Genomic DNA, 22,941 nt, shown 5'->3' with positions numbered 1-22,941 from the left:
TTGCTCCTCTTCCCTTAGAAGGGTGTGATGGAGCAAAGAAGGTGGGCAGGGTGACAGTCTGCCCCCAAATGAAATGGGGTCACCACCTTTGGAAGGAAAGAGGCACAGGTGTGAAGCACCACTTTATCAGGAAAAGCTGTGCGACACAGAGGTTTGGACGACAAAGAAGGCAGCTCACTCACCCTCCAGGTAGTTGTTATGGCCACAAGAAGGGCTATTTTGATAGTGGGACAATTATGAAGTGGCTCAAAAGGAGCACACATCAGGAATGTAAGAACCAGGTTCAAGTCCCACTGAGGGATAATGAAGGGCGAAGGGAGAAACATTTTTATAAGCCCTTTAAGAAACCTATTTACAATAGGGACTTAAATAGAGAGGGTTGGTCAGGCAGCCACAGAAAAGCGGAAAGGGCAGACAGATGGCCCTTAACAGTTCCCACAGCAGAGCCCTGTTGGGCAAGATACAGAATGAAAAGAAGAATGTCAGGTAGAGAAGCAGGAAAAAGACCTATAGGTTTCTCTGCACAATATTTTAAAAATGTTTGTCAACAGCACACGTATACCATTTTGGTGGAGGAACACCTGGCTGCCAGAATAACATTAGAGAGATTGTAAGGAAGGTCAAAGGCTGTCAGTTGTCACCACTCAATCTTAATACATGAAGACGTGGAGTTGACAGGTTTGGGTGGAGGACCCTCCCTTGCTGCTGCAACAGAAAACCTGCTCAAAGGGGTAGCCTAATGGGAGGATCGATGCTCATTTTCAAAACCTCAGGATACCAGACTCTCCATGCCCAGTCCGGAGCCATAAGAATTACTGGGGCCCACTCGTTCTGGATCTTCTTGAGAACTCTGGGCAGAAGTGGTATGGGCGGAAAGGCGTTCAGGAGGCCTCAACTCAACTCAGATGAAAAGCGTCGCTGAGCGATTGCCACCTTGGAAACTCCAACATGCAATACCGCTGACTTTGTGTGTTCTCTTCCGGGGCAAACAGATCTAACCAAGACTCGTCCCACTGATGAAAGAGTCCTTGCACCACCTCCGAATGTAGACGTCACTCATGATCTGGCAGGCATCGACAGCTGAGTTTGTACGCATTGGCATTCAGAGAACCTGCCAGGTGTTGAACCACCAGGGTTATACCCTGCTGTTCCAGCCATGTCCAGAGACGAAAGGCCCCTTGACAAAGGATCCATGATCCCACACCGCCCTGCTTGTTGCAGTACCACATTGTCCATGAATACCTGCACTACCTTCCCCTTGACAGAGAGAAGAAATGCTTTCAATGCTAGCTGGATCACACGGAGCTCCAGCAAGTTGATGTGGAGCCCCGAATCTGTCAGAGACCAGAGTCCTCTGATCTCCACCTCTCCAAAATGACCTGTGACACATCTATCACCACTGTGAAATCTGGTTGAGGAAAATAGATGAGTCTGGTATTGACCGAATTACAATTCGTAAGCCACCACTGCAGGTCTTTTGCAGTTCTCTCCGAGATCTGGACCATGTCGAAGAGATTCCCCATATGCTGCGCCCACTGGAGCTTCAAGTCCCCCTTGCAGAGCCCACATATGCTATCTGGCCTGATTCACCAGCAGGATGAAGGAAGCCATGAGACCCAGCAGTCTCAGTCTCACCGAAATCCAGGATAGAGGCTGAAACATCAGTATCACAACCTGAATATCCTGGACTCACTGCTCAGGAGGATCAGCCTGAAACTGCACCGTGTCCAGACTGCTCTGATGAAACTGAGCATCCAAGGAGGAGTCAGGTGTGACTTCCACACATTTATAGTGAACTCCAGTAAATGCAAGAGGTTTGCTGTAGTCTGGAGGTGGGAAACAACAGCCTGGGGACAGCTCGCCTTCAACAGCCAGTAGTCAAGGTAGGGGATGACTGAAATGCCTAACCTGCGCAGACGAGCTGCGACCACCGCCGTCACCTTGTAGAACACCCGAGGCGCAGAGGTAAGGCAAAAGGGGAGCACCCTGAACTGAAAGTGCTTGTGGCCTACCTTGAACCGCAGGTAACGCCTGTGGGCAGGCAAGATGGGGATGTGAAAATACGCATCCTGCAAGTCCAATGCTACCAACCAGTCTCCTTAGTCTAGGGCAGACAAGACCTGAGCCAAAGAGAGTATCTTGAATATCTCCTTTTTAAGGAAGAAACAGACAGTCCGTAGGTCTAGAATAGGGAGAAGTCCCTTGTTCTTTTTAGGTATCAGAAAGTAGAGGGAATAATAACCACAGTCTGCTTCTGACAACAGAAGCTTTTCTATGGCACCCTTGGCCAAGAGAGCCGTAACTTCCTCTGGGAGGAAAGTCAAATGATCCTCCACCAGTTGTTTGTGCATTGGGGGCATTGGGGGAGAAAGGACTGGAAAGGGAGTAGCCCTTCTGAATGATCTGCAAGACTCATGGATCCAATGTAATTGACTGCCAGAGGAGGGGATGATGTTGAATTCTCCCTCCAACAGGACAAGCATGGTCCTGCAGAATCAAGCAAGGAGGACTGGGAGGCTGCAGCTATCGGGGACTGGGTGGCAGATGAGTTCTGGCTTCCAGACCCTCTAGGTCTGAAGGCACCGCACCCATGTCCTTGCATAGCTTGGGGAGCTTGCACAGGACGATGGCTGGCATAGGGCTGGCATGGTGGCATGCCTCTTCCATAGCCACATAAGGGAAAAAAGGCTTGCTGTCAACACGGGGCACCTGAGAGGCCCATGGACTTGGCCATAGCCCGAGAACCCTTAAAGCGGTCCAGCTCCAAATCTACCTTCTTGCCAAACAAGCAAGTTACGTCGAAGGGCATGTCCATAATGTTTGCCTCGAAAATCCTCCAAAAAGCCAGATGTTCTCAGCCAGGTCTGCCATCGTATGGCCACCGTCGACGAAACCTCTCTGTCCAGTGAGTTAGTCATGTCCAGACCACACCTAATGGTGAACTTTGTTGCATCCCTCGCATCTTTCACTGCTTGGGAGAGAATAGCCAGGGCCTTCTCTGGGATCTGTGGCAGCACTTGAGCAACCTTATCCCATAAGGTGTGAGAGAAATGGCCCAATAAGCATGAGGTGTTCACCGACATCAATGCCAGGCAAATGGAAGAAAACATTTTCTTCCCAAGTAGGTCCGGCCTCTTGAATTCCCTGTCTGGGGAAGCGCAAGGGAAGGACCATGGGAAGTTGAGCCTTGGACTACTAAGCTCTAGGGGTGGGATTTTGGCAGAGGAAACTAGGGTCACCCAGTGCAGGGTGATTGTGTCAGGCAATTATCCTATTCACAGGAGCCCCTGTGCTGGGCTTGGACCAGGTTTCCAGTAGGATATCAGTAAATGATTAATTAACTCCCAGGGTGCCTGGGGCAAGCTGGTTTCATCCTGGCACACGGTTCCCGTGTGCCCGGGCCGAGACCAGCTCGTCCTGCACCCGGCCCATGGGGGGAACGCTAGTGCTCCCTCTTGTGGGCCTCCCTACCACACCCCCAGTCGGGGATGGAAGGGGAATCCCTTCCCCTTACACCCCCAACCCCCATAGCCCCCGGTGACATCTGATGATGTCAGTGCACAAATCACGCGCTGACTTCATCAGAGATCACCTTCGATCACGCTGGATGCATGCTTCCGGCACGATCCCGGAAGAGAAATGCAAAAGCCGATCGGGAGGTTGGGCGGGAGAGTCATGAAAGGAAAGACCTTTCCTTTCATGTCTCTCAAAGCATTTCTGCTTCCTGATCGCAATGCGATCTGGCAGCAGAAATGCCCACTAGACACCAGGGATTTCTTTTCTTTTTTAATATTTTAATAAGGGCAGCGACCCCTTAGGCAAGGGTCGCTCCCCGGGGGGCCAAATTATTTTCAGGCCATTTGGGGCCCCCTGGGGGCAGATCGGCCTAATATAATTAGGCCGATCTGCCCCCAGGAGGGGCAGAAAACCCCTAAACAGGGATAACATTTTTTTTTTTCATTTGGGGGAGTGACCCTTTAGGCAAGGGTCCCTCCCCAGTGGGCCAAATTATTTTTAGGCTATTTCTGCTCCCAGGGGGGCAGAAACCTTTAGACACCAGGGAATTTTTTTTAATCATACTTACGCATAAGGGGAGCGGCCCCTTGGGCAAGGGCTGCTCCACAGGGGGGCAAATTATTTTTAGGCCATTTCTGCCCACCCTAGGGGCAGATCGGCCTAATTGCCCCGGGGGGCAGAAAACCCCTAGACACCAGGCATACATTTTTTTTTTATATATATGTGGGAAGTGACCCTTTAGGCAAGGGTCGCTCCTCGGGGGGCCAAATTATTTTTAGGCCAATCTGCCCCCGGGGGTGGGGGGGCAAAAACCACTAGATAACAGGATTTTTTATTCTTACGCATAAGGGGAGCGGCACCTTGGGCAAGTGCCACTCCCCACGGGGGGAAAATATTCTTCGGTCGATCTGCCCCCGGGGGTGGGGGGGGCAGAAACCTCTAGACACCAAGGATATATATTTTTGTTTATTTACTTTATGTTTTTATGTATGGGGAGCGACCCCTTAGGCAAGGGGCACTCCCCTGGGGGGGGACTTGTATTTAGGCCATTTCTGCCCCCCTTGGGGGCAGATAGGCCTATTTTTGTTAGGCCAATCTGCCCCCAAGGGGGGCAGAAACCACTAGAAACCAGGGATTGGTGTGTGTGCATGTGTGTGTTTTGTTTGGGGGCGCAGCCCTTTGGGAAAGGGTCGCTCCCCATGGGGGGACATTACTGTTGGCCATATCTGCCCCTACTTTTGGACAGGCCTATCTGCCCCCGAAAGCCCACCAGAGACCAGATTTTTTTTTTTCAAAATAAGAGGGTGTGGGTATGGCCATACCCCCACCCCAAATAAATGGGGCCAAATTTGTTCTGCCCACCAGTGGGCAGATTGGGCAATTACCCATGATCCACACCCCAGGGGGGCAGAAAGTCTACTAGATGCCAGGGAATTAAAAAAAAAAAATAGTTGGGTGGTGGCTACCAACCAGTATGGGCCTGGTTACGCCCCCATTCCAACTCTGAAGGGCTCTCTCCCCGCACACTAAAACATCTTAGCCTATGGCAAGCAAGAGGACATTTGATTATTATGGGTTTTGGTTTTACATTTGGGCAATGAGAGCTTGGTAACTCTCAAAATCATCCCACTTGGAATGGTGAGGACTGCACTTTTTTGACTTTGGGACGCTGCCATGTAGAAAAATCCACAAGACCTAGACACATCTGAAAACTAAACATCTGGTTGATTCCAGGGTAGTGTGCTTCACATGCACCCCGCACCATTTTCTTACCCGCAATGCCCTGCAAACCTCCAACTTTGCTGGAAATCACACATTTTTCCCACATTTTTGTGATGGAACCTTCCAGAGTCTGTAGGAATCCACACAATTCCTGCTACCCAACATTGTCTCATCTACACTGATAAAAATTCTGCTGCACTTGTCAGCCTAAAAATGTTTTTTTTTTAAACTACCCTTTTGGACCCGCCCTCAATTTTGACATGTTTTTGGCTCTTCTCTGTCACAGGCACTTGGCCCACCTACACAAGTGAGGTATCATTATTACCGGGAGACCAAGGGGAACGTTGAGTGGCAGGAAATATGTCCCGGTGTGGTAATCTCACAAAGAAATGTGGGAAAAATGTCATTTTTTAGCTAAATTTGAGATTTGCTGAGGATTCTGGGTCACACCTCCCTGGGGCTGGGTTTGGTAGGTTTCCCTAGATGGTTTCCCTAGATGGCTGCTGAGCCCAGCACAAAAAATGCAGGTGCCCCCCGCAAAAACAGGTAATTTTGATGTGTCCAGATAGTGTTTTGGGGCATTTCCTGTTGCGAGCACTAGGCCTACCCACACAAGTGAGGTACCATTTTTTATCGGGAGACTTGGGGGAATTCTTTGTGGAAGAAAATTTGTGGCTACTCTCAGATTCCAGGACTTTCTGTCACCGAAATGTGAGGAAAAAGTGTTTTTTGGCCAACTTTTGAGGTTTGCAACGGATTTATGGGTAACAGAACCTGGTGAGAGCCCCGCAAGTCACCCCATCTTAGATTCCCCTAGGTGTCTAATTTTAAAAAATGCACAGGTTTTGTAGGTTTCCCTAGATGCCGGCTGAGCTACAGGCCAAAATCCACAGCTAGGCACTTTGCAAAAAACAGCTCTGTTTTCTTTGGGAAGATATGATGTGTCCACGTTGTGTTTTGGGGCATTGCCTGTTGTGGACACTAGGCCTACCCACACAAGTGAGGTACCATTTTTATCAAGAGACTTGGGGGAACACTGGGTGGAAGGAAATTTGTGGCTCTTCTCAGATTCCAGAACTTTCTGTCACAGAAATGTGAGGAAAAAGTGTTTTTTTGACCAAATTTTGAGGTTTGCAAAGGATTCTGGGTAACAGAACCTGGTGAGAGCCCCACAAGTCACCCCATCTTGGATTCCCTTAGGTGTCTAGTTTTCGAAAATGCGCAGGCTTGGTAGGTGGCCCTAGGTGCCGGCTGAGCTAGAGGCCAAAATCTACAGCTAGGCACTTTCCAAAAAACACGTCATTTTTTAATGTAAAAATTTGATTTGTCCATGTTGCGTTTCCTGTCGCGAACATTAGGCCTACCCACGCAAGTGAGGTACCATTTCTATCGGGAGACTTTGGGGAACACAGAATAGCAAAACAAGTGTTATTGCCCCTTGCCTTTCTCTACATTTTTTCCTTCCAAATGTAAGACAGTGTGTAAAAAAAACGTCTATTTGAGAAATGCCCTGTAATTCACATGCTAGTATAGCCAACCCGGAATTCAGAGATGTGCAAATAACCACTGTTTCTCAACACCTCATCTTGTGGCCATTTTGGAAATACAAAGGTTTTCTTGATACCTATTTTTCACTCTTTATATTTCAGCAAATTAATTGCTGTATACCCGGTATAAAATGAAAACCCATTGCAAGGTGCAGGTCATTTATTGGCTTTGGGTACCTAGGGTTCTTGATGAACCTACAAGTCCTATCTATCCCCGTAACCAGACGAGTCCAGCAGATGTTACGGTATATTGATTTAAAAAATCTGACATCGCAGGAAAAAGTTACAGAGTAAAACGTGGAGAAAAATGGCTGTTTTTTTCACCTTAATTTATTCTTATTTTTTTTATTTCAGCTCTTATTTTCTGTAGGAAACCCTTGTAGAATCTATACAAATTACCCCTTGCTGAATTCAGAATTTTGTCTAGGTTTCAGAAATGTTTACCTTTCTGGGATCCAGCATTGGTTGCACACCCATTTCTGTCACTAACTGGAAGGAGGCTGGAAGCACACCAAAAATAGTAAAAATGGGGTATATTCCAGTAAAATGTTAAAAATTGAAAAATGGGGTTTTCTGATTCAAGTCTGCCTGTTCCTGAAAGCTGGGAAGATGGTATTTTAGCACCACAAACCCTTTGTTGATGCCATTTTCAGGGTAAAAACCACAAGCCTTCTTCTGCTCCCCTTTTTTCACCTTTTTTTTTTTTTAATCTAAATTTACCCTGTGTTGTGGGTAATTTCTTGGGCTCCTTCAGGGGAGCCCACAAGGTCTGAGTACCACTAGAATCCCTAGGATGTTGGAAAAAAAGGACACAAATTTGGCATGGGTAGCTTATGTGTACAAAAAGGTATGAGGGCCTAAGCGCAAACTGCCCCAAATAGCCAAAAAAAGGCCTGGCACCAGAGGGGGAAAAGGTCTGACAGCAAAGGGATTAAAGGGCAAAAGGGGTTCAGAAGAGGAAGCCCCAGGCTGAAGCACTGCTATCAAGAGATTAGTCTTGACATCCAATCAGGGCAGACCAAGGCCTTGGACCTCTGCTGCTCTCTGTAGCACCATTGCATAAGAAGGTCGCTCCTCCATAGCCATAGTAGGGGGAGAGATCAAGCCAGAATCTGAAGATGTGTCCAGTCCACCGGCATCTCCTATCTCCTCATACCAGTCCAATGAAGTAGGCTCTAACTGGTGTTGCAAGAAGTCCAGTGCCCCTGCTCCCAATCTTCCCCTGTGCCTGGCTGTTGAAAATAATGCTCAGTCAATGATCTGGCACCAATGGGTGCCGTTGGCGCCGGCATTGGCATCATGCAATGCTGTTCTGGCTCCAGATCATCTGGGATTAGAATGCGACTGGTGATGCTGGTGGGCGGCAGTGGCGCTGGGAGTGTTGGGAGCAGTGCCACAGAAGGTTGTGTTGGTATGACCAGCATCAATCCAGAATTGGATCCATGAGACCCAATTGAAGCCGGAACTGTTAGCGCAGAACCCAATGGGCCTCCTCCAACCCCGCAGGGCCCGAAGTCACTCCAGACGGGTTGATCTGTTCTAACACGTGGACATGGCTTCCTTAAAATCTTTGACTTGAGCCGTGGTCAATCTGGCTCCCGGAAATGGAGGAAGGACAGGAGTTGGACCTGGCAATGACTCCGTGGAACTGTGCATGGAACGCCAACATTCCCCACTCGCTGAGTCATCCAACGGATGATGTGAAGTCAAAGCCTGCTTGGCCTTCTTCTATTTGTGCCTCGACCGTTGCTGTCCAGAGGACCTCAAGTGGGAGGAAGGGGACTTGGGGCTCCTGGAGCGGTTGCGCAAACTTCTCCACGACTGGGACAGTGACCTTCGAGGAGTTGCGCTTGCTGGTGTTAACTGCTGGCCCGCAAGCAGCTTTAGGGAACTCTCTCAAAGCCTATCAGCATCATGACCTGGCAGTCTGAGCTCAACTTCAAGTCTTGGTCAGGCTCCAGACACCAATGGCAGACAAGGTGAGAGTCTGTAACCACCATAGTGCGTGACAGGCGCTGCATGGTTGAATCCTACCTTTCTGGATGATATCCTCAACACACTTAGGAAAATATTCTACAAAATTTTTGAAAAAAGCCTGTCAAAAAAGAACAGCAGGGTAGCTCTCTCCGGGTCAGCGCTAACTGGCGTAGAAGGAAAAGAGCTGATGTTTGTGCGTCTGGTTAGCGCCTATATAGGTGACTGTGATGCCACGTCTGGTGCCGACCACGCCACTTGGAACCGTATAAAGCCACCCGATGTTGCGCGCAGGGGTACTGCTCAAGCAAAAGTTTCCAGATCCAGTCTGATGCCTGGAAATTCAAAGGTAAGGAATTTGCAGCTAGAAGTCTCTATCAGATTCATTTTCATAAAGCAGACTTGAGAAACCTAAAGGTTAAAAGACTTTGTTAATTAGAACCCTATGGCCTCTCAACATAAGTATAACCAGTAGCCAATACAACATGCAGGGGCAATAACTCCTAGAGTGAAGAAAATGTAAAAAGCTGGAAACAACAGTCAGAAATCAAATTCCTTAAGGATGTCTCGTTAGGATATAGAAATAAATGGGTTTAAATATGTAAAAAGTGATGGACATTAGATGTGGGAGCTGGTATCGTTGGAGAATCATCTGTCAACCAATGCATATAATAACAATGAAACTATGATATGTTTCCCTCATTAAAACACAATGCAAGTAGACACAGGATGGTCAGAATATGAGGCAGTGTAAAAAATCTAATAAGGGCAATACACTATGATTTGGCTTTTTCACAGGTAATCTGGCCTATTTCAATGTGGTATTGCGTTGGAACTACTGTGAAATGCATGAGTATAGTTCACACTATTGTGATAATAATACTTGTATATCAAGAAATATGTATCAGTGATTTGTCACCAGGGTGCCTTTAGGAAGATCAAATAAATTATAGAAGCAATGCGTTCTAAATATAATAGCAGAAATTTAATTGTTTTTATGATACTTTTCAAGGTAGGGAAGACTGTGAAACATCTTCAATTATATAGATTCAATTGTAAGGTAAATGATGGAGAAGAAAACACTGAATTACTGTCTGATAATTACCTGAACTATTGGGTGTCATGTTAAGTGGGAGGGACGTGCCCAAGATTTGGTGAACTGTCATGTTTTACTTTTATGTAATGGTAGTTGTCAATTTGAAACTTGCATGCATTGTTATTTCTTTGTAGATCACAAGCCAAGCACGAGTTATAACAAAAAAAATAGTGTTTGGTTTCTTAAATGTGATACACAATAAAACCATGAGAAATAGAGAATTCAACTTTACTATGGCATATTTTCTAACTTGTGCAAGATGAAATGTCACCTTGGTATGTTAGGATGTTAATGTCAGAAAATGATTGATTGACAGAGGACTGTTTATTTATGTTTCGAACGTACCAATAAGAAGGGATGTAATTCAGATGAGTAACCCAGGTAAGAAATTAGTAAACAATTTCCAAGAAAAATAGAAAGAAATGGGACCCAGAAGAAACTACACCACCAACCCAAAGTTACATTTACTTACACTGTTATCTGCCTGCAAAAAAACAAAATACATAGCATTAAAATAACCAGCAAAATTACAACCAAATAAATATAAAGACTCCAATAGTACGTTCCTTGTTTCTTCTATAGTTTACACTACTCAGAAATGTAAATCTGTTTGTCATGGTCATTTTGAGTTGGTGCGCGTAATTTATTTAAATACGGTTGAGGACACTTTAAATCCCTACTATTGTAATATTCTAACATTTCATTGTTCAAAAGTACATTACTCAATGCAATAAAATGCATTTATTTATGTCTTATAGCCAACCTCGCCATCTCTGTAGATAACACCTCCTGAAAAAACGGGGGTTTGAGAGAGCATAGGCTGATGGATGAAAAAATCATGACAGTATCACTTTCTGATTAAGAGGTTTTGGAAAGATTATCCACTCAGTGTGTCCTCTTTTTATATCACATTCAACAGCTCTCCCCATCTTCACTGTGTGCTCTTTCATCTCTAAGTGCACTCTTCCTCTAGTCAAATCCTGTTTCTCCTCTCAGATTACACTATATTCACTGTGATTTGAACTCACTGATTTTGCTTCTGCTGTCACCTCAAATTGTTGTTATAATTGATGCAAAGCTACAATCTCAATTTGTTCGAAATTCTCTTGTATGTTATCTCATTTTATCTACTGCGACATTCATTCCAGCTTTCATGCAATTTAATTAGTAACCTGGCTGATCTACTTTATCACATTGATCTCAGTGCTGGTTCCTAAACCTATTATTCAAATACATAAACAGGCACACTCATGCCTATGACGCCTAGCTTAAGCACCCAGAAAGGCACTTGCTGCACAACAATTCAACCACTTCAATCAAAATCGCTTCAGTGCGTCACCAGCCATCAACCTTTATGTCAAATCCTGATCCATGTCACTTCCTCTGCGCTAGCAGTACCCTCTTCATGCCCTGACATCCACTCAGACAGCTCTCTGAACACCTTTAAGAAAAGCAAACAAAATTCATCACTTCCAACTCAAACAACATTTCAATATTAAAGATCTCATCGGAGTTGATCATGAGACATAGCCCCAAACTCTTCTGGACCATGACTTTTGAATTTTTTGTGGTCCTAGTGCAATTTATTCACAGCTTTTTTTTCACACTCATATTTGTTTATATAAGCACACACCATATTGCTATTACCTAACATATGGTGAGACCAATTAACTTGCTTGCACAGGCTTGATTAAATAAATACACGGACTTAACATAGTTAGAGGCTCCAAAATTATGCCTACACATAAATTAGTTTCACTGAAACTACAATGAATCACTTATGTTTATGCATTTTGAAAAACATTACAACCCAGGTGAATACATGTTATCTGCCTCCTCATGATCAACTGATTCCCTCATGTCATCAGAACACATACCAGGACTTTGTTAGAGTCTTGATAGGTGACTGTATTTTTCACCAATAATTTTTGAGAATCACTTTCAGCTTGGCAATCTGTTTTTTCTTCCGGTAGTAAAAAGTAATGACTGCCAGTTACTCAAACTAGATATTAATAGAAGAAACTGTGAAATGCTCAGTATAACAGCCTCCTTCAAAGCCATATTTAGAGGGGGATCTCTCTGCATTCTGAGTAGCTGCCACCATTGTTTTATGGCTGCTCAGCTAGGTTTTAATTAATAAAAAACAAAAACGAATCACTTTGATGCCCTGGGATTTTTTTCCGAACATGTAGGAGTCATTTTTAGTTTTTCCTGTATGGGACTTCAAGGCCTTTCCTAGTAGAGCCAGGGAGACAAAAATCACACAGTAACGTCCACTCTAAATAGGGCGGATGGCATGGCATCTATTGTCCACCCCATTATCCAACGGGCTGCCTATTAATGATTTCCACCAGTGGAGACAGTGCTGGCTCTGCTGGCAAAGCCACAGTGGTTGGCCAGACTGATACAGAGTGAGAGTACAGGGTACTAAACCACGTTTGAAATGTATACTATATGTATATTACTGCTGAGCAGACATCTTCAATCAGTTAAAGCCTTAAAGAACATTTTCTTCCAACATAATCAGAAGTAGTGAAGCCTAGTTGCTGGGCAAAACCAGGGTCTTATTTTATTACCTGAGTAAGAAGAATATTGTCAAAGAGCAGCTGAGTTTCTGATTGATCCTTGGTGATGTCGGCATTGGCATTCATTCCAAAAATCTCTGGCGCAGGGTTCAGTGGAAGGGTCTTTGTATATTCAATATAATGGTTATACTGGGAAGATAAATAGCAACATGTTAATCTTAGCCCAAAAACCTGAGCATAAGTACAAACATAAAACTACTGTTCCTTTGGGTATAATGTGCAAATCCATATATAAGGGGACGTGTAAACAAGTAAAGCTATACCACATGAAGACAATGTCAATGGAAGTGTATTCAAGGTAGATGAATTACCTGGTGTTGGGTCAAATGAACAAACATACTGGACATAAAACACTATGAAAAAGAGTATATTTCATGTAGTGGAATTGGATGCAGTTGAGTGTTACATAAACAAAATGAAGGCGTTCAAGTTGATTATCTGCAAAAAAGTGCTACATGTACAAGAAAGGGTAATGACTCAGTGCTCAAGTGATAGTAAATGTGCAAATACATTGTGAAATACAAGAAAGCACTTCTATTCATAGATGGCTGTGATGTACAAGTAGGTAACAGGATAAAAATTATTTGAAGTTATGTACAAAGCCAAGATGATATTAATCAGAAAAAGACAAAACAATTGAGTGTTCTTAGTAAGTTATAAAAAACCTCCAATCATAAATTCTGTAAAGGGAGCAAGAAGCAGTGCAACTTAATCATTGCCTTCTCCTGGCAAGAGAATGCAGCAGTGCAAGGCTGTCACTGTCCTCTTTCCAAGGCTAACCCCTTCCCAGGAGAGTGGTTCTTATGTTTGTAAGGAACCAGGGCTTTAAAATAGTTGAATCTGGAGGGTTCTGTGGGTTCTTTGCAAGTGATCAAGAAAAAAGAGCCATTGTCGTACTTGTGAGGTACAGAGAAGATATGTTCCTAAATTACTAAGGGAAAGGTTTGTAGTAGTTTTTACTTAGCTTAGAGGAGTGTAATGATATGTGAGTTTTGACCACTGACTCCATGTTGCCTAGCAGCACACAGTCACATTAGTGACCACCAGATTCATTTGCCTATTGACTTTGTTTTAGCATTAGCCACCGCCACGTTAAAAGATGCAAGTAGATTTCCACGTTGTACACTGTGCTAATTTTTTTTTTTGTTTCGTGTTCTTTCCCACCATGGTCTTAGGCTGATAAGAACGTACAGGGAACGGTCTTGTTTTTAATTGGCACCTTGGGATTGTGGCCAAGTCCTGATGTGTTATTTTCAAAGCTGGCCTAATGCAATCAGCATTTTTTGAATAAATAAACTTCTGCAGTGAGAGGGAGGTTCTAGAATTTTCCTCTCTTGTTTGTTCAAAGCATAAGAGCCAGAGACCAGATGGACCGGGGACAGAGTATTTTCAGATCTCAGGCATACCCAGGACGCTGGGGTGTGTCATCCTTCCTGTGAGGATGATTGACCTCTCTCTCCTCGATCGATTGTAGGATCTGGCGATCTGCTGCTGAATAGGAGGGAGATGAAGCAGTTGTGCCCTTGCCTCATGGTGAATCATATTATTTAATTCATTATTTGCTTTGCAATATTATATAGATATATATATATATATATTTGCTGCGTATATTGCAGTAGAGAATCATTCGTATATTTTTTCATTTCATTGCAGTGAACATTTTTAAACATGTGCTTTCAGCATGCTAATCGCCTCTTATGAACCTTGCGAAGTGAAATAATAAATGTCTTCTTTGGCCTAAGAAGCGCATTCCAGAGATTTTTGTCAGTGCATGAGTGTTTCAGCTCGGTCATTAGTGAAGCAAAACAAGGAGTTCCACTGGACCCTTTACAACTCTTCATTAGTATTAAACAATTATTTATTTACTTAAACAAACCTCTGCCATTCCCTCCACTTGTTTTGTTTCATTGAAAAACATTTATAAAGCTATAAGGCTGCATTTAATTTTGAGTCTTAGTATGAGTTTGGTTTCTTTAGACAACTCAACGGGCTCTCCTGGAAAGCCCGTTTTTTCCCCTATAAAACTGTTCATTGGTTTCAATTAGTATAAGAGGAGAACAAATTATGCAATGATGTTGAAAAATCCTCCATGACGTGACTGGTCTATTCTATGGTTAATGGTCTTGATTCCAATAGACTTCAAAATGTGCAATTTTTTCAATGTGGGTCATGTTTTCCTATGTTCCAGACCTTTGCAGTTTGTGAAGTTTGCAGAGTTTCCCAGTTTACGTTAGGCTTCCTTCGTGTAAAAGCTGTCTGGACAAAGCTCCCTGTTTGAGAACCATGACTTGTCTTCTTTTGCATTAAACAATGATTTAGATAAACCGCGGAAGATTCCATCCAATTGTTAAGGTTAATTCAAGAGCATTCAAGAGGCAATCTATGAATGTTTTTTTTCAAGTTAGTCCAGAGGGCCATGCTAGAGGTTATTGTTTTTAACTTTTGTAATTGTTCAAGGTTCCTGGTAGTTTCCAATATATTAATCATCCCAATCCCCATATTACTTAATGTGGTGTGCTACCCAGAATGTACTAGTGCAGCCTCTTTTGGATTTACGTGCCCTGAATCCTTTATCACACAAAAGCAATTGGCTTTGGCTTTTTGCTGCTAAAGAGACAACAGCCCATAAGACTCAAATTTGTCTAGTGAATTGTTCCAACATTGTAAATTTTTGGCCGTTCTAAGTAATCTTATTGAACTAAATTACTATTTATTTAGGCAATTCACATTAATATATAGATCATGTGATGTTAAGTGAAGATATTCAAGGAACGACAAGAGTTCTGCTTGGGTGGAGGGACATAGAAGCAAGATAATGGAAAACCTAATGGAGGCTGTGAAAGCTTATTACAGGAGGAGTGGGACTAACTAAAAAGGTCTGACACTAGGACTCTAAAGCAAAGTATCAAAAACTAGTCAAACTGAAACTGTTTTCAGGTGAGAGCTACAGGAATTAAATAGAAGTGACTAAATAAAAAGACAATCAAGGTTTTGGAGGACGGTAACACATTGTACTGGTCAGAATATTAATCTTCCAATACTTTAAGCCCTGAACCATCATTGAGAGATTGTGAATTTTGTTACGCAACCCTTCAGAGCATTTGAGATTTCCAGTCCATTCTTTAGCATATGATATCTGCCTCACAAGAGGACAGTTTTCACAAATAATACAAGTCAGGAGGTCCTCCAGAGAGATGGGATCCCAAGGTGTTGCCAATATAGTTTGGAAGAAAATCCTCTCCATGGTAAGAAACATTTATTTTCATATGGTCTGGCTTTTGTGAAATTACCTATGATTCTATATAGCTAAGAGGGGGTATTTTGTGTTTTATGATTCAGAAAGGTGAGAGGAACAACCTGGCAAAACATTATTTAAAATTCCAATTGAATGTCTTTGTAAAAATAAAAATAACGGTGATGGTGCTTTTCCAACACGTCCAAATTTGAGTATAACAGAGCACTGTAATTCTCACATTAAAAACAGTGTTTCCCGTCAGGCCCTTTCACATGGACAAATTGTGCTGTTTCATCTACACCTGTGCACAAAACAAATTCATTAGAAGCAAATACTTTTACAAGCCTTGCATTCTGTAGATTATACTATAATGTGGGCAAAGTCATCAGCGACAGGGGTTCACTCAGTTGTTTTTGCTCATGTATTATTCTCATGCATGTGTTATAATGAGACTAAGTAAGAAGAATTAACATGATATGCAAATTTCTATGTATAAGAGCTGAAAGCAGGGTTGCTATGGTCATTGGTAGAACTTCATGAACATACACACAAGAATTTTCTGGTAATTACCCACATTAAACCTAAAATAAAGAAAGTCAGTAAATCTCATGAAAGCAATCGATAGTACCTAGTTGGGGCACTGCTAGTGAAAGTTACGCAGTAACGGATCTGCATTTAAAGTTGAACAACATATTAAACTGTAATACAGCAGTTGATTCAATCTGTATATACAATTTGAAGGTCAAACCTTAGTTACTTATAATCAGAGTTTATATCTGGAGCTTAGACATGGGGTTGAGCACTTTTTTTAATCAACAGTAAAATCAGTTAAAAGTGATGAAGATAACTACATAATATCCATAAGGCTATCCCATTACAAGCAACCTGCAGAATCTGAGCCTCAATATATAGACCCTAATCTCTTTTATTAGAGAAAGGTTTGGCCAGTTACTACTTTCTGACAAACAAAATATTTATTACGTAATTTAGTCCCATTTGGGTCTTTGCCCTAAGCTGTTATACCTCACCATCAGACCTTTATTAAAGAAGTGATATACATGAATGTATGTCATAAACTTTACATTATGAAAGTCACAATGTTCAAAGCGATTAAATTCGCCTCTGCCTCGAAAGAAACCAGAACTTCCTTGCTTATTATATTATTTTCTAATCACATGCTTATTGCTGATGCACATTACAACTGGAAAGAACAAAATGATGTCACTGATTATTAGGCATGTGAAACGTAATGTGTAATAGGATGTGAATGTTTTTAAATGTTATGAGGCTTAAGGTGACAAAGTAGTTGAATTATCATACATGAGTTACTTTACAACAGTGAGGCATATGTGAGCCCAAAGGAACTTAACCCAGCTGTGTCATGGATGCTTTTGCACAAATTCTAACATTAGCTGACCTATGCCATTAAATTAACATGGCATAAGACCTAGTTGGGGAGCACAGAACCACTTATGAATGTATGAAGAACTTGTCTTGATATTGAATGTTTACTTGGCTAGACACCTTTAGAAGCAGGACAAAAAAGTGTAGGCAACAATGCCTAAATAGGCTTCATAATAACACTACTGGGATAGAAACCAAAGATGTGGCAACAAGCAGAGGACCTCCAGATTTTTGGAGGCACATTGTTAGTGGAGAAGTAATTATTGTTGACACTGTTGATCCATAAAGACATGGTCCTAAAGGAAAAAACAACATGCAAACCAATTTAGATGTAAATTATACATCCCCAGTGTAAGTGATTATAGCCAGAGATGTCAGGTCTGAAAGGTAGCAAAATATGTGGTATATCAAATTCCACAAAAGTGCTAAAATACAGGTCTTTGGGCATTAAATGACAGTTGTATCAGTCTCACAGTGCTCTGGAGAAGGATATAAAAAAATGAAATGCACGTTTTCAACACTCCATTTGTTTTACAGCAAGTGTTCAATGTGTCAAAAACGTAGCAATAATAATTTGAGGGTAGAAGAAACCTTACAATGGATTCAAAATTGGTTTTAAGCCTGTAGCTATGTAGTTTGTATGTCTAGAGCCCATCTGTGCTACAACAGTTTTTCATTGTGCCAGTTTCTAAACAATAGTACTTAGTGTAGCAATGAGATATGTTATCTTTATTTTCAAGTATTTGGTAAATGTGAAAATAGCATCAAGTGTAGCATATAGGCGTATCTAGGAGGATACATATAGAAAAACAGTGTGACTCAGTTTGTGTACACATTTTGAGGAGTAGTGGACAAAACTGATACTGGAAGAAGAGAGTTAATAAAAGGTTGGCCACAGGTTGTGCATATCGGCTTTTAGTCTCACTGGTGAACCGAGAGAATTACAGAGTCTACGAATGGGGAAAGGAAGTAGTGGAGTGAGGGTCAGCTGGAGATCACAGGGAGTCCAAAAAGACCTTTTGAAACAGCATGGATTTTAAGTCTTTCCACAACTTAGATAGAAGACTGAAGGCTTCTTGTAATGCATAGAAAGTTCCAGCGTGTATAAGCTTGAAAATGTATGGCCCCTTTGCATGTCTATCCACACTTCATTACTGGTTTCCAGTCTGGCAACAGCTTGAACTATGGTTGAGTACACAACTACTCCGATAAACTGTTTGTGGTAGTGAGATAGAATTTCTTTCTAAGTGTTGACCATTTGGCTGTGTGAAAGCAGAATCCAAATGAGGTGCCAAAGTGTAATGAAAATATACCTTACAAAAAAACATTTACTTTACAGTGTGAAACATAACCTGAAAAGCAGAAAGATGTGTATTTAAAGTTTCTTTATTAGTATGACAGAAGATTCAGGCAGTTTGTGCAATCGCTACATGTTTAAATAATTAACAAACATAGCATTCTGGTGCATTATCATGGCAAACTGTTATGTATATTGCAGGAGTAACATAATTATGTAAACCTTGCTTCCAAGCCACACAATTCGGGACAGCAATAATACATCCTCAGCCAGGCTATCAAATGCATTCAGCAGGGTAGGGGCCATGGCTGCATATGACCAGTGAAATGTCTGTGGGTAGAGGTCCTCTTGAAGAGGGGCTGGTGCTGTGGTGTAATCATACACATCCCATATCGGTAGGTAGTTTGCATCATGTGATTAATTGGTACAGGAAGATTGGGTTCATAGATAGGACTTCAAAGTCCCCCATATGTCTCTGGGTCTGGAGCTAGGCGGGAGCAGGTCTGCATAGAGGGTAAGCTGTTCCCTGCAATATATTAGATCCTGCAGCCTGTCTTTAAATTTTGGCACCCGGCACCTGCCCCATCTGCATGCCACCCACCTCTTTGCAACAGTAAGCTAAGTGAGACTAATTTTTGAGGCCAGGCTCTGTGCCACTTGAATGCCTCAGAAAGGCCATCAACAGGGTAAGTGTCATCGGTTGAGTGGACATGGCAGTTTCAATCTCTTTCCAGTAACACAGAATTTGGGGGCAGGCCCAGGCTAGTTGTAAGAAATCAGCCGCTTCGGCTCTACATCTAATGCACCTATTGCAGAGCAATGGTGAAATCTGTGTAGCTTTGCTGGAGTGTAATACAGTCTGTGAAGGAATTTATAATGAATTATGCACAATCTTCTACTAGACGCGATGTATCGTGTTTGCCCGCAGCAATATAGCCACTGTGCATTGGTTAAGGGGGTGTCGAGCTCTGCATCCCACAGCTCTCTGGTTGCACCTCCCGCTCACATTTGTTCAAGCTGAACTGTGCGATATAATTCTGATTCCAGGTGCCTTGGTCTGTCTGTATTAAGTAGTGTGTGGAAGGCGTTAAGCGTGGAGGGCTCTTTAGGAAACTCAGGGGTAGGTATTTGGATGTCCTGTCATAGCCTGATGTACAGAAAAACATCCAATGGAGTCTGCTCTTTATCAACAACATTGTTTCACGGCAAATAAATTAACCATCTCCACAGAGTTGCTCCCTAGTAGCAGTTTTTGCCCCTTTTAGCATGTTACGACATGCAGTTTCGCAGGAAACAGGTATAGCAGTTTGGTAGGGAAGTGGGATGGAGGGTGAACACATTGTTGATTTGCCTCCCCTTTTGGTCAAATGTTTCCATGCAGTATTAGTGCAGGCTACAGCCGATTCGGGGGGTGCTATTGTGATTGTGTTAGGTCCTAGATATGCAGTAGAGGGAAGATGGGCCATGTACCCCTGTTCTATGGCCAGATGTGGCACAAAGGGGGATGTGGCTTGTACCAATATATAGCATAGTGAGCTTGGGGGCACAAGTAGTATAGCTCCATGTCTGGAGTCTCAAATCCACCCCTCTCATAAGGCACGGTCAGTATCTACCATTGCAAGTGTAGCTCTTTTCCCGCCCATGCAAGGTGAATTAATTGTCTCTTGAGTAATTTAAAAACTTGTCTCCCCGGTGAATAAGGGATATTAAGGAACAAATACAATAGTTGTGGCAGAATAACCATTTTCATGAGAGAGACATGCCCTGCAAATGACAGGGGCAGCGATATCCAGCGAGTTATGTTATCCATCACTTTTGACAGAACAGTACCATAGTCTGCTCGGAGAAATTCCTCCTTATTCCTGGATAATTTAATGTCCAGGTATCGGATTCCTGAGTCACACCACCTCAGCAGGAACTACGGTTGAAATTTCTGAGTGTTAGTGAGGAGGGAAATATTGGATTTTTTCCAATTGATCTGGATGCCAGATACCCCACCAAAGTGAATGAACTCCCAAAGTACTGCATTTAGACTGTCCCATGGGTTCCTAAAGTACAGTGTGATGTCATCTGCATAAAGCGAAACTAGAATATGTCTTGTCGGGGAATTGATGGCATAGTGCTGTGGAAGTTTGGTAGCTAAGGCATCCATCACAAGGACGTGACAGAGGGCATCCTTATCGGGTACCTCTGGTGATGCCAAATGGAGCCGAGAACATCACATTAATTTGGAGTCATGCAGTGGGGCTGGAATATAATAGGGCGATCCACTGCAGGTACACTGGGGGGAATCCCATTCGCTCGAGAACGACCATCAAGTAGCCCCACTCCAATGAGTCAAATGCCTTTCTGGCATTTAGAAATACTGCAGTGGTCGAGATACTCTAAGTCAATACTTTGCAGTAGGATGAACAATGTGCATAGGTTATGTGAGGTGGTCCTGCCAGGAATTAATCCTGATTGATCCAGTCTCACCAGAAAGGTCATAACAGGGCTGAGGTGATTTGCAAAACATTTGCTAGTATTTACTGTTGTAATTTATAAGTGAGAGGGGTCCGTACGAGTCACAGATATCAGCCTGCTTATTAGGTATAAGCAGGGTGACAATCATGGCCTCTCTCATGTAGGGTGAAAGAACACCCTCTTGTTTTGCTTCATTATAGAGTACCTTTAGCATAGGTATGAGATTGTTGAGATATGTTTATAAAAGTCAGTTGGCAAGCCATCTGGCCTGCGGGCCTTACCAGATTGCAATTGCATGATGGCCTCACGTATCTCATCATCCTCAGTGTCTGTTGCCAGAATCTCCCTTTGTGCCTCACTGATCCACCCCAGTGCTACATCCTCCAAATAGGCATCAATGTCTAACGCTCCTGCCCTTGTCGAGGCGTATAGCTTACTATAGTAGGCCTCAAAAACACTCACAATATATCTGAAATGTCTCATACTGGGGTCCCGTCTTTGTCTCTAACTTCAAGAATGGTATTTGAAGAGTGGGAGGTGCGCAGCATAGTAGCTAGTGTGTGCCCAGGTCTTTCTCCTTCTCCATATGCTCTTGCTTGTGCATGTTTGCTTCTGATTAGGCATTCGTGTTCCGCAGTTTCCTGAAATTCTGTTAGGGCGGTTCTAATTTGTTTGGCTACTTCAAAATCAACAAGAGTTCCTAGCTGAGATTATAATGATATGATGCCTCCTTCAAGAAGTTTATGTGTGCTCCTAAGAGATCTCAAGACACCACTGCTCTTGGCCAAGCAGAAGCGTCTAATCGTAACTTTGAAGGCCTTCCATACAGTGCCTATCTTGGTCACCGAGTCCTGATTTCTGAGGAAGAACACGTCTACAAGGACCCTCATAGAAAGTCACCAGCATAACAGAGGCATGTTGGTAACTGGTGTGCCAAATCTCAGCAGGAGTGGGGAATGATTGCAATAGGTGTGTGCCAAGTGTATGACGTCGTGTATTAAAGGCCCCAATCCACAAGAGATGAGCCAGTAGTCTAGTTTGAACCAGATGGAATGTACTCCTTCGTAGAAGGCTCCTTCCACCTTCAGTGGCTTTAATATGTACCAGGCATCCACTAGCCCTTGCTCCGACATGTTATCTCGGACATGTTGTGCTGCCGCAGTATGTGAACCGGAGGAGCTGTTTATTCTGTCTAGCTCCACATTTAGGGCCAGGTTGAAGTCTCCTCCCTAGATTCAGGGACCCAATAACTGCTATGTGGCCCTAGAGTCTATGAAAGAATGCGGGTTCATCCACATTAGGGCCATAGCAGCTGACTATAGTGAGGGGAGTTTGTGCCAATTGGCCGCAGATTATTGTGCATTGTCCCTGTGTATCATTATAAGTGTCCTGAGGTATGTACAGCATGCCCTTTCCTACCAGTGTTATTGTGCTGTGGAAGTAAGATGAGAAGGTTGCAAATTGCCTGTAGGATGTCAACCGTGTGCCCACTGTACCACTGAAATGTGTTTCCTGCAACAGTGCTAGATGGACATTGTGTCTGTCTAGGTAGGCGTCTCACATTCCAAGTGAGACAATTAATATGTGGGTTAGGGGAAGTGACCATTGTGTGTACCACTCCTGTTAGTTGGTGTGTGTATGTAATAGGGTCTGTTGAGTGGACTCATGTGGGACGATGTCTCAAACAATAAATAAACATAACAATGGCAGTCATTATAGTGAAGCATGCATCAAGCGAAGCATAAGGAAACAAGCGATAAGATTCCCATCCCCTCTGCCATCCGCACTGGTTAAAGCTGGGTAAGTTCAGTATTAAACAACAAAACCAGGGATATCCCACAATGGGGTCACCAAGAGAACCTTACAATATCCCTCGTTGGTGTGAGGGTCTTTAGGGGTATTACTAAAATCAACTCCAGGCAAGTCTAGGAGAGTTTTATCAGTAATGTTAGGCCCGCTAGTGGCTCTTAGTATATGCTTGAGGGTAATAATTGATACATGAGGCTTTCAGTCCTCTTCCGCCATATACCCCTGCCATAGGTTGTTAGACCAATCGATCCATGGTAGGTGATATCCAATCAAAATTGGATTTGTCCTTGCGC

General features: G+C 43.2%; 1 protein-coding gene across 2 annotated transcripts in view; it reads right to left on the bottom strand.

Annotated features, from left to right (window-relative positions):
• DNAH7 (dynein axonemal heavy chain 7) overlaps positions 1-22,941 on the bottom strand; it is a 1,158,398-nt gene that overhangs the window by 177,278 nt on the left and 958,179 nt on the right. For both annotated transcript variants that reach the window (XM_069225862.1, XM_069225863.1), the window contains one exon: positions 12,432-12,569. In XM_069225862.1, the coding sequence (XP_069081963.1) occupies positions 12,432-12,569 (138 nt within the window). The remainder of the gene's footprint in view (positions 1-12,431; positions 12,570-22,941) is intronic.

The sequence above is a fragment of the Pleurodeles waltl genome, chromosome 3_1 (assembly GCF_031143425.1).
Source record: "Pleurodeles waltl isolate 20211129_DDA chromosome 3_1, aPleWal1.hap1.20221129, whole genome shotgun sequence".
Taxonomy (NCBI): domain Eukaryota; kingdom Metazoa; phylum Chordata; class Amphibia; order Caudata; family Salamandridae; genus Pleurodeles; species Pleurodeles waltl.
Note: the sequence above shows the minus strand (reverse complement) of the source record. Positions and strands in the feature narration are given on the sequence as shown.